This window comes from Triticum aestivum, chromosome 2D (genome assembly GCF_018294505.1).
Source record: "Triticum aestivum cultivar Chinese Spring chromosome 2D, IWGSC CS RefSeq v2.1, whole genome shotgun sequence".
Lineage (NCBI taxonomy): Eukaryota > Viridiplantae > Streptophyta > Magnoliopsida > Poales > Poaceae > Triticum > Triticum aestivum.
The window spans coordinates 10,550,442-10,562,196 of NC_057799.1; the positions used below are offsets into that span (position 1 = coordinate 10,550,442).

Genomic DNA, 11,755 nt, shown 5'->3' on the forward strand with positions numbered 1-11,755 from the left:
CAACATTTCTTTTATATTTGAGTGCATATGCCTTATCATCATTATTTGTATCCTACAAGCACATATACATGTTGCATTAAGACTTTCTTTGTGAATTAAAAATACATGCTTGATGTTTATGCCTTTATAATAATTTTCATGATATGCAATATATATACCGGTAAAAATATTTATGTTACTATGTTATAGTTGGTAGGTCCATTATGCCTCATTCGCCGCACTAGGCCGTTCATAATGGTCGGGCCGGCCTGCTCCGCACCATCAACCTCGGTGATTTTTGGAGTATTTTCTTTCTAGTTTCTCGTATATTCTTTGTTTGTTCTCTTGATGTTCCTCCGATGCTTTATTTCAGCCTGCTACTGTGGTTATGGAACCGTCATCACAAGGCTGACCTTTTCATCACTCGTGTTGTCGCCCAGCCAGTAAACAATAAAGGCTCAAGTTAACATAAGTTCTGTCATTTGGGCCCCCAAACATGCATATCACCATTCCCCCTGAAGGAAATATGCCCTAGAGGCAATAATAAAGTTGTTATTTATATTTCCTTATATCATGATAAATGTTTATTATTCATGCTAGAATTGTATTAACCGGAAACTTGATACATGTGTGGATACATAGACAAAACACAGTGTCCCTAGTAAGCCTCTACTAGACTAGCTCGTTAATCAAAGATGGTTAAGTTTCCTAACCATAGACATGTGTTGTCATTTGATGAACGAGATCACATCATTAGGAGAATGATGTGATGGACAAGACCCATCCGTTAGCTTAGCATATTGATCGTTCAGTTTTATTGCTATTGCTTTCTTCATGTCAAATACATATTCCTTCGACTATGAGATTATGCAACTCCCGGATACCGGAGGAATACCTTGTGTGCTATCAAACGTCACAACGTAACTGAGCGATTATAAAGATGCTCTACAGGTATCTCCGAAGGTGTTTGTTGGGTTGGCATAGATCAAGATTAGGATTTGTCACTCCGAGTATCGGAGAGGTATCTCTGGGCCCTCTCGGTAATACACATCATGATAAGCCTTGCAAGCAATGTGACTAATGAGTTAGTTACGAGATGACGTATTACGGAATGAGTAAAGAGACTTGCCGGTAACGAGATTGAAATAGGTATGAAGATACCGACAATCGAATCTCGGGCAAGTAACATACCGATGACAAAGGGAATAACGTATGTTGTCATTACGGTACGACCGATAAAGATATTCGTAGAATATGTGGGAACCAATATGAACATCTAGGTTCCGCTGTTGGTTATTGACCGGAGAGGTGTCTCGGTCATGTCTACATAGTTCTCGAACCCGTAGGGTCCGCACGCTTAACGTTTGATGACGATTTTGTATTATATGAGTTATGTGATTTGGTTACTGAATGTTGTCCGGAGTCCCTGATGAGATCACGGACATGACGAGGAGTCTCGAAATGGTCGAGAGGTAAAGATTCATATATTGGACGATAGTATTCGGACACCGGAAGTGTTCCGGGGGTACCGGGTACGTATCGGGTCACCGGAAGGGGTTCCGGGCAACCCTCGGCAAACTATATGGGCCTAATGGGCCAAGAGAGGGACAGAACAGCCCCTAAGGGACTGGTGCGCCCCCCTATAGGTCGAAATTGGAGGAGAAGGAAAGGAGGGAAGGGAGAAGGAAAGGGGAGGATTCGGCCTCCCCCTTTCCTTCCCCTCTCCCCTCTCTTTCCTTCCCCCTCCGATGCATATTGGAAGGGGGGAGGCCGACTTGGAGGAGGCGGCCAAGTAGGATCCCTCCTAGTTGGGGCGCCCCTTGCTGCTCTCCTCCTTCTCCCACCTATATATATGTGGGGGGAGGGGGGCACCGCTAGAACACACAACATTGATTCCTAGCCGTGTGCGACACCCTCTCCACAGTTTACGCCTCCGGTCATATTCACGTAGTGCTTAGGCGAAGCCCTGCGCGGATCACTTCACCATCACCGTCACCACGCCGTCGTGCTGACGGAACTCTCCCTCGACACTTTGCTGGATCAAGAGTTCGAGGGACGCCATCGAACTGAACGTGTGCAGAACTCGGAGGTGTCGTACGTTCGGTGCTTGATCGGTCGGAACGAGAAGAAGTTCGACTATATCAACCGCGTTGTCAAACGCTTCCGCTTTCGGTCTACGAGGGTACGTGGACACACTCTTCCCTTCTCGTTGCTATGCATCTCCTAGATAGATCCTGCGTGAGCGTAGGAATTTTTTTGAAATACTACGTTCCCCAATAGTGGCATCCGAGCTAGGTCTATGCGTAGATGATATGCACGAGTAGAACACAAAGAGTTGTGGGCGGTGATCGTCATACTGCTTACCACCAACGTCTTATTTTGATTCGGCGGTATTGTTGGATGAAGTGGCACGGACCAACCTTACATGACCACGTTCATGAGACGAGTTCCACCGACAGACATGCAACTAGTTTTGCATAAAGGTGGTGGCGGGTGTCTGTTTCTCCAACTTTAGTTGAATCGAATTTGACTGCGGCCGGTCCTTGTTGAAGGTTAAAACAGCAAACTTGATAAAATCACCGTTGTGGTTTTGATGCGTAGGTAAGAACTATTTTTGCTAGAAGCCCGTAGCAGCCACGTAAAACTTGCAACAACAAAGTAGAGGACATCTAAATTGTTTTTGCAGGGCATGTTGTGATGTGATATGGTCAAGACATGATGTGATATACATTATTGTATAAGATGATCATGTTTGGTAAAAGTTATCGGCAACTGGCATGATCCTTATGGTTGTCGCTTCATTGTATGAAATGCAAACGCCATGTAATTTCTTTACTTTATCACTATGCGTTAGCGGTAGTTGTAGAAGCAATAGTTGGCGAGACGACCACGACGCTACGATGGAGATCAAGGTGTCAAGCCGGTGACGATGGAGATCATGACGGTGCTTTGGAGATGGAGATCAAAGGCACAAGATGATGATGGCCATACATGTCACACATTTTGATTGCATGTGATGTTTATCTTTTATGCATCTTATTTTGCTTAGTACGGTGGTAGCATTATAAGATGATCCCTTACTAAAATTTCAAGGTATAAGTGTTCTCCCTGAGTATGCACCGTTGCGACAGTTCGCGTGTTGAGACACCACGTGATGATCGGGTGTGATAAGCTCTACGTTCACATACAACGGGTGCAAGACAGTTTTGCACATGCGGAATACTCGGGTTAAACTTGATGGGTCTAGCATGTACAGTCATGGCCTCAGAGCACTGGAGACCGAAAGGTCGAACGTGAATCATATAGTAGATATGATCAACATAGAGATGTTCACCATTGAAAACTACTCCATCTCACGTGATGATCGGACATGGTTTAGTTGATATGGATCACGTGATCATTTAGATGACTCGAGGGATGTCTATCTAAGTGGGAGTTCTTAAGTAATATGATTAATTGAACTTAATTTATCATGAACTTAGTCCTGATAGTTTTTGCATATCTATGTTGTAGATCAATGACCCGTGCTACCGTTCCCTTAAATTTTAATGCGTTCCTAGATAAAGCTAAGTTGAAAGATGATGGTAGCAACTACACGGACTGGGTCTGTAACTTGAGGATAATCCTCATTGCTGCACAGAAGAATTATGTCCTTGATGCACCGCTAGGTGAAAGGCCTGCTGCAGGAGCAGATGCTGATGTTATGAACATCTGGCAAGCTCGATCTGATGACTACTCGATAGTTAGTGTGCCATGCTTTACGGCTTAGAATCGGGACATCGAAGACGTTTTGAACGTCATGGACCATATGAGATGTTCCAGGAGTTGAAGTTAATATTTCAAGCAAATGCCCGAATTGAGAGATATGAAGTCTCCAACAAGTTCTATAGCTGCAAGATGGAGGAGAACAGTTATGTCAGTGAACACATACTCAGAATGTCTGGGTATCATTACCACTTGACTCAGCTGGGAGTTAATCTTCCAGATGATAGTGTTATTGACAGAGTTCTCCAATCACTGCCACCAAGCTACAGAGGCTTCGTGATGAACTATAATATGCAAGGGATGGATAAGACAATTCCCGAGCTCTTCGCTATGCTCAAAGCTGCGGAGGTAGAAATCAAGAAGGAGCATCAAGTGTTGATGGTTAACAAGACCACTAATTTCAAAAAAAGGGGCAAAGGAAAGAAGGGGAACTTCAAGAAGAATGGCAAGTAAGTTGCCACTCCCGGGAAGAAGCCTAAGTCTGGACCTAAGCCTGAAACTAAGTGCTTCTACTTCAAAGGGATTGGTCACTGAAAGCGAAACTACCCCAAGTATTTGGCTGATAAAAAGGATGGCAAAGTGAACAAAGGTTTATTTGATATACATGTTATTGTTGTTGTTGTTGTTGTTGTGTAAATATGGCTCTATCCAATGTATAGTTCCCTTAGGAGCCATTTCTAGATGGCAACAAAACCAAACTCATGTAGACAAAATTCTCGCCGAAGCTATTCATGGAATCACCATATCCATGTTGATTTATGTTTATGATATTATTGTCACAAGCTCTTGTCCAAAGGTAGTTGAAACTCTCCTCCATGATATGTGTGGTGCTTTACAAATCCCTTGATAATCAAGCAGCAAGAAGCTTTTCGGCGCAATCTCGACTTAGATAAGTTGTGATAGAGAAAAGGGGATGTTGAAATATGTTGTATTTCATACGTTAGGCAGTTATAGAGGTGTTGTAATCTTTGGTTTTGTTTGTGCAAGACATGGCTCTCTATCCGATGTATAGTTTCCTTAGGAGCCACGTCTTGATCACACCAGAACCAATCTCCTGTAAACCGAGTTCTGTCTATATAACACGTACGACCTGGTGCCTATATACATCAAACACTTACCAATACATTATCCAAGAACTCTGGCAATACATTATCCAACAACTCTGGCGGTTCACGGTCCAAATATTCACCAGCGAGTAGCATTAATATGAGCAGCTACATTACCCTCTCTAGGACAATGACCAAAAGAAATTTGATCGAAATGATGACTGGCATAAAAAGCTACAAATTCTTCATACACTACATAACTTGGACAACATGCATACAACACAAACAAAATAGGATGCAACCATTCGGCATGTACGCTGCATAACTTGGACCGCATGCATACAACACAAACAAAATAGGATGCAACCATTCGGCATGAACGGTTAGATATATCAAAAACAAAATAGGATGCAGCTGGACCTTGCTTTGTTTCTGTTAGTCCGGCCACTTTGGTCCTCTTTTTCTTTCCTTTTTTTGATATTGCTTTTACGACGCTTGCCGCCTGGTGGCCGTTTTTGGTCCAATAAGGAGCAGAAAAAGCAACATATCACTTCTACTACGTGTCTTGGATGCGTTACCGTCTCTTATTTTCTATTTGAACTAAAACCACGACATTTAATATGGATAAGAGGGAGTAACTTATTTGTATGGTTGTTTACATTCCTAGACTTGGTATCAATGCTCGGTCTCTCGGAGGCACTCATAGTCATAGGGGTAGGGTTCTGAATTCTACCTTCTTTTTGTCCAACGAAGAGGATATGTATATGCATTACGTTCAGTTCTAAAACACGTTTGTTTCCTTGATAGCTAGCCAAGGGATCATCATCCACTTTGTTTCCCTAAGTTGCTTACAGCTTAATTTCATCCCCATTTACATGCCACTTACGTAGCTCAACCCAAACCGCAGCCAGCCACAAGAGGGAAACGAGATTAACCGCCCGGTTAAAATGTAACAATGTCATTTCAATAAATTTTGAATATCATCAAATCTAGGTTTGAACAGAAGCAGAAACCAACTCCATCCAAGGTCTACTACAGCCAATGTCGGCGTTTCCATTCAGTAAGAGGGGTACCATGTGGTACCCCGCCGCCTATAGGTATAATTTCCACCTGCCCGCCGAGCCCTTGACGGCGTTGCGTCTTGGGAGGAGGAAAAGAGGTGTTGCATGCTTGCTTTGCCGCTTATAACCCATTTGGTCTTAGTAAAGGGGGGAACAGGGGAGGCATCCCTGCGGATTTCCGCAGGAGCGCCGCTAACGGTCTCCTTGCGGGCGGTTGTTTAGGTGCCCAGCGCTGCCTTTTTACAGATGGGGCAAGTGTTCTTGATCACCAGCCACTGTTTGATGCACGCCGTGTGGAAGTAGTGCCCGCACTCCACCCTGCCCATGTCCTCGCCGTCTGCGTAGTCTTCCTGCAAACACCGAAACAAGGTATGCTCAGTCAACAAGTGAGCGAGCTATTTAAGTAAAAAACAATCTTGGAACATTAGTTAGACCATGTGAGTTCGAAAGTTCTAAACGATGATACTGTTTTCTCAAAGTGACTTAAATCAAGCAAATTTACAGCAGCAAGTAAAGAAAATGTAAGCCTTTGAATTACCTGGCAAATACAGCATGGTTCAATAACTGTTGCAGGTTCCTCCAATGGTATGTGGAGATACTTCCACTGCTTCAAGCCACTCATTATTTTCTCCTCACTGAGTCCAGTACTCACATGCCCAATACGTTCACCAAGTGCCAACAGTTCCTGGATAAATCACAACAAATTGCTGTAATTAAACAATGTCACAAATGGTACCACTTAAACCACACTTTCGGGCCACGGACTAGCTACAATGGACCACTCGCGCCAACTCCAAGCATGTAGTATAAAGGAATTAGTTACAGAGAACTACAAAAGCCTAGGACCATGGCCGATATAGCACTGGTCATTAAAGTCGAAACGGCAAACTTGAATCTGGTTAGATCATGCCAACAATGACAGGTCCCCACCTGGAATTACTGTCCTTGATTCAAGTTCTGAAGGAATAAACTAATACAAAGCTTTCCAAATTGTTAACTTTTGTCCCTATCACTAGTTCCAAGGGCAAGCCCGGGGCCGACTCATCCCAAGTTTATATTGTACCCTCGTACTTATTTAAAGCCATGTCACAGGGTGTCATTTTCATGGAAAGGAAAGCAATAACCTTGGCATGGATAACAACAACAACAACAAAAAAACAAAGCCTGTAGTCCCAAACAAGTTGGGGCATGGACATATTTAAGAAAAAAAACAGTATCAGAGCAGTCCGTGATAGGATTTTTGGCTGAGGGATAACAGATTTGTGATCTAGGAATGGGGTGAAGGTGCTGCTACTAGCTTATTACCTCATACGACATGTTATCCACATCAAGCCGCATTTCACGATGCCTATCGACCAAACTGGCTCTCCTGATAAGTTGACGATCAACAAGAAAATCCTGCACAAACATCAATGCCATTATTATATAGCTATTCCAGTAAAAGAATAAATATTAGCAGTAACATATATACATCACTTGCCGTTGAAGAACTTAATGTAGTATGAAAACTATGCAAATAATCAAATCTTAAATGACAGTCCATCAGTCTTTCACCTTTTTAAAAAATATATTCCTGGTTGAAGGGTACACATGAATAGCGTAAAATAGGATACCTGTGGTGGAAGCATTGTGGTTCGTAGTACAAGACAGAGATGCAAATGAATGCAAGTTCTGTCAATGCACGTCCTTCTTTCACCAAATATTGGATTCAGGGGGAAAGGTAACTTCATTATTTGGAATGGAAGAGGTACTATGATTGGTAGCAGCTTTCAGACTGTACTTAAAGGCACTTGTACTATAACAGCTGGCACTGGAGATTTAATATTTGCCTTTTAATGTCAGTATTGTTAAGCAGCAAACAATAAGTAGGAACATGAACTATCTGGTCAATAATTGGTACTTGGATGAGTACAATTTGTATGGCACTAGTAGTAAGAACTTAGGGCTTACAAAATTGGTTGCTTAGCAAAGCTAGCACATTTACGTTTAAGTATACAGGCAAGTTTCACATTTTTTATCGGGAGACCAGTATGTTCAACAAACTAAGTTGTTGTCGCAGACGATAGAATTGAACATGACAAGCAACTTCAGCAAATTGAAGGTTAAGTTCCATAATTCACACCCGATCCAGAAGCTAATTCAAATATAACAGTGTATTAAATAAACCATTCTCACCTCCAGTCTAGCAGCACTTCTCCCCTGACGAATTTGTTCAACCACATTACGAAGCTGTACAAGAAAAAAACATATGGCAAAATTTTAGAAGCAGAAAAAGTAAGTAATACATTTATTAGATTACTGGAAAATTCTGAAGTCATCCCGGTATTAGCTCAGAGGTACCGAAGCTACATCTGATTTGCAACTACCTTACAGAGCAGGTAAGAGAAAAAAAAAGCCATTTGCAACAGCGGAACACATCTACAGTAGGAAATAATTAATACATTGTAGAGATACTCAAGGATAGGTTCATAAACCAACAAAGGAAAGGTTGAGTAGCTTTATAAGAAATAGTTCATAATTCAAGTGGGGATATTGCCAGATAAGAAATAGTTCATAATTCAAGTGCAAATCGCAAGGCAAGAAAATGAAATAGCTCACACGGAAATAAATTTCACATGAAAAGTGGATTTTAGTGCGGGTTATTAGTCAGCAAATGAAAGTAATATCCTCTTTAAGAAACATAGTAAGGAAGGCAAAGAAACAGAGATAGACAAAGGGAAATATGGAACTACATATCCACACCTGTGCTTAGTAAGAACGGAAGAATATTAGATGGAATTACTCCAGGGAAGCATACCTCTGAGACCGTCCTGCTTCCTTCTCTTGAAGCAGCTATGCTCTGCATAAAAGACTGAAGGTCCAAGTAACCTGGGTTTTGCCTATCAATAGAGGGAGGAACTGCCCTGGAGTAGTGTTGCAGACTTGCACGAGCGCTTGATCCTGGTTGATGGTTCCGAATCTCGTGTGATGAAGATGAATGCCCACGGTGCTGCAATGCAATGCTTGGACTTCTGGAATGAGACACACTAGCAGCAAGTGAGGCTCTCCTGGGTACATCAGCTGAACCTCTTGCGGCTGAACTTGGCTGAGATGAATTCAACCCAGGAACCTGTTGGGGTCCTACATTTGCAGCAGCTCGAAGTGTAGAGCTGGAGCTGGGATTTTGCTGGTTACTTCTGCTTCCGGGTGCAGATAGCAAGTTTGTTGAATCAGTAGTAAACAACGACGGACCTAGCATAAAGGGCTCAGGGAGATTGCTTCTTGCCAGGCTGCTACCAGGATCTTGTGAAGCAGGTGTCGGATTTATTGTATCAGCAGAACTCCCTACTCTTGAACCGAAATTACCATTTGATGGATGTCGCTGCAGACTTTGCGAGAATTGAGCAACAGCAGGTACATGAGGACGATTTTGAGAACTTGCTGAAGAACTCGCTCCTCTAGGTTGCACTGGCGTAAAAGAAGACTGTTGCCGCGCAGGCTGATGAGCTGAACACCTGAAACTTTCCTCAGGCAGCAGATTAGTAAGTGATTGCTCATACTCATTGGCGCTTATTCTCATCCGGGTATTTCTCAGGAATCTTTGACTTTCATGCAGATGACCAGATAGTGTATAAGGGTCAGAAAAAATGTCATCTTCTGAGGTATCAGTATTCTGGTCCAACTGCTCCATGGGAGGGTATGAAAAACCATAGTTTACAGAGGTCATATTTAAATTAGCAGTACTTTCATGACTGGACAGCGAAGGTAGCAGCATATCATTGTTTTGGCGATGATTGCGTGAACTCCCATTGGCAGAAGACTCTCCGAGACTTCCAGCAACATTCTTTCTCTTGATAGATGACCGAAAATGATTCACGGTATGTGAAGAACTTCCACCGGTTTCTTGGCCTGCTGTACCATCAAAAAAGTTTGCAGAATGCAAGGAACTTCTTATAGCACCAGGAGAAATTTCACGACGAAGAACATTTTCAGTGGTCAAAAGACCTCTATTCGGAGGATAAGTATTCATTCCAGAGTGTCCATTACTCTGAACCATATCAACATTCCCGGACTCAAATTGATCAGCCTGATTAATGTTTAGGTCAATGTTTAAGTTGTGTGAAGGCAATGAACTACTGCTTTCTCGTCTTCTCCCTTCGATGATTAAAGGGCCGCCTATAGACAAAGCAGGTGCAAAATGTTCCCTTTTGGCCTGTAAAAGGCTATCATGATCGGCTAGGAAGCCCGCGGAGCTAGAACCAGGTGAATCCCACAAACTCAAGCTTGTATTTTGCTGACCAATCATGCTTCCACTTGGCATTCCTACCTCGTGACTATTGAGAACATAGTGTGGGTAGTTCTCACTCTCTAGGGTGTCAGGAAGTAGATTATGCTCATCAACAGCAGGGTTCTGCTGATCGATAGCCTGGTTGTTGGAACTGGAACCAAGGTGGCATGTTTCGGAGGAAGACAGCATAGTGACCCTATTATGTTGCATCAAAACGTGTGTTCCTTGGTGACTTGATGAGGAGCTCAAATGATTTCAGTAGAATAAACAATCACTCGCTAATAAGCAACGGTTGAAACTTGAAGTAGATAATCCTGGCAAATAGGACAGATGGAAAATAGTAAGCAACAGTCACAACATATAGCAGGTGCAGAAATAACAGAAACAACAATAAACTATGTGCAGACTGTGCACCTACTTTGTTGAGGTTTCTTGAAGCATATCCATTAACTAATATGCATGTGCAAGACAGACCCCACATTAACAAGACTAGGTTTACAGCTTATTAAACAGAGGAGAGAGGAGCAACGGCGCAACTACATTTGCTTAGAATGCTGAGAGACAAGTCATACAAAAATAAAAAAACGAATCAAATAGGACTGGACCCATCGTATATTGTGTGTTGAATACAGATAAAAGTAAAGAAAAAACATTAATACAGGATGCACAGAACTAATCTCCTATACTGGTCAAATGGCAGTAAACATTTGGCCTCAGCACGGCAAATACAAAAGGACCATGTACATGTACATCGAAGTCATACTATAAATTACCATGTTTCTATACATCAAGATCAAGTAGAGCCATTACACTGCAGGAAACTCTATAAATCAACACCACTCCAAATACATCACCATTATAACCAGGAGGAGCAATGTGGGATGCAGGTGTCATACATACATACCTCAAGTATAAGAGCAGCGACGAATGAATCACGGAGACAAATGATGGAAGCCCTTGAAGCCTCCGGCAGCCAATTGGCTAATGCCGCGAAACTGTCTCCCTGGCTTCAGCCTAAAAAAGGGCATCACAGGTCAATTAGTCTCTGTCTGGAATGGAAATGGAATCACATAAGCAGCATATAACAAGACATAGAAGTAATTAACAAGTCGAAATCGACAATCGTAATAATCTGGAACAGCTCCGATTGTTTGTGACCCTGTAATAAAGGGATGGGCTTGTACCAGAATCCCGTGCCTGTCCCATGCCCCCATGGCGTGCACCCCATCTCTAGACCTTGGGGAAGGGTTCCATTCCGGACAAGATTACATACAGACTAGGTAGCAAATTGATGCTCTTGTACGAACACGACCACGAATAAGCTAAGCTCGAGCGCCTTATCCTGTCTACCCCGGCCAAAGATTCACTTTTTCACCAGGGAACCCTCCCCCAGACCCGCTCCGACCACGAAACAGACCACGAATCGACGAAATTCCGACCAATCCGCCCACGAAGCACCGGGGAACGGGCGGCCCCAGATCCGCCCCGCGCAGATCTCAGCACCCCGCAGCCCCCGGCCCCCAAATCGACCCCCAATCGAGTCAGCCCCGCCGTCCCGCTCCTCCCTCCCTCCAAGAACCAGTCCGCCCACCCGCGCGCCTCCCCCCTACCACCACGACGGCATCGGAGACCAAAGC

The 11,755-nt window shown here is 43.2% G+C and overlaps 1 protein-coding gene across 1 annotated transcript; it reads right to left on the reverse strand.

Annotated features, from left to right (window-relative positions):
* Window positions 1-5,720: 5,720 nt before the first annotated feature.
* Window positions 5,721-11,755, reverse strand: LOC123051039 (probable E3 ubiquitin-protein ligase HIP1). The gene is made up of 6 exons (XM_044473787.1): window positions 11,023-11,755; window positions 8,649-10,432; window positions 8,027-8,080; window positions 7,157-7,249; window positions 6,390-6,536; window positions 5,721-6,201 (listed from the first exon to the last, which is right to left on the reverse strand). Exons 2-6 carry the CDS (start codon window positions 10,326-10,328, stop codon window positions 6,070-6,072), a joined length of 2,106 nt encoding a protein of 701 aa, XP_044329722.1. The 5' UTR covers window positions 10,329-10,432; window positions 11,023-11,755; the 3' UTR covers window positions 5,721-6,069.

Coding starts and splice junctions, on each gene's coding strand:
- LOC123051039 (XM_044473787.1), bottom strand. CDS start 10,328: ATGCAACATAATAGGGTCACTATGCTGTCTTCCTCCGAAACATGCCAC. Junction 8,081..8,648: donor GAAGCAGGACGGTCTCAGAG/GTATGCTTCCCT, acceptor TTTCTTGTACAG/CTTCGTAATGTGGTTGAACA. Junction 6,537..7,156: donor TGGATAACATGTCGTATGAG/GTAATAAGCTAG, acceptor TGATTTATCCAG/GAACTGTTGGCACTTGGTGA.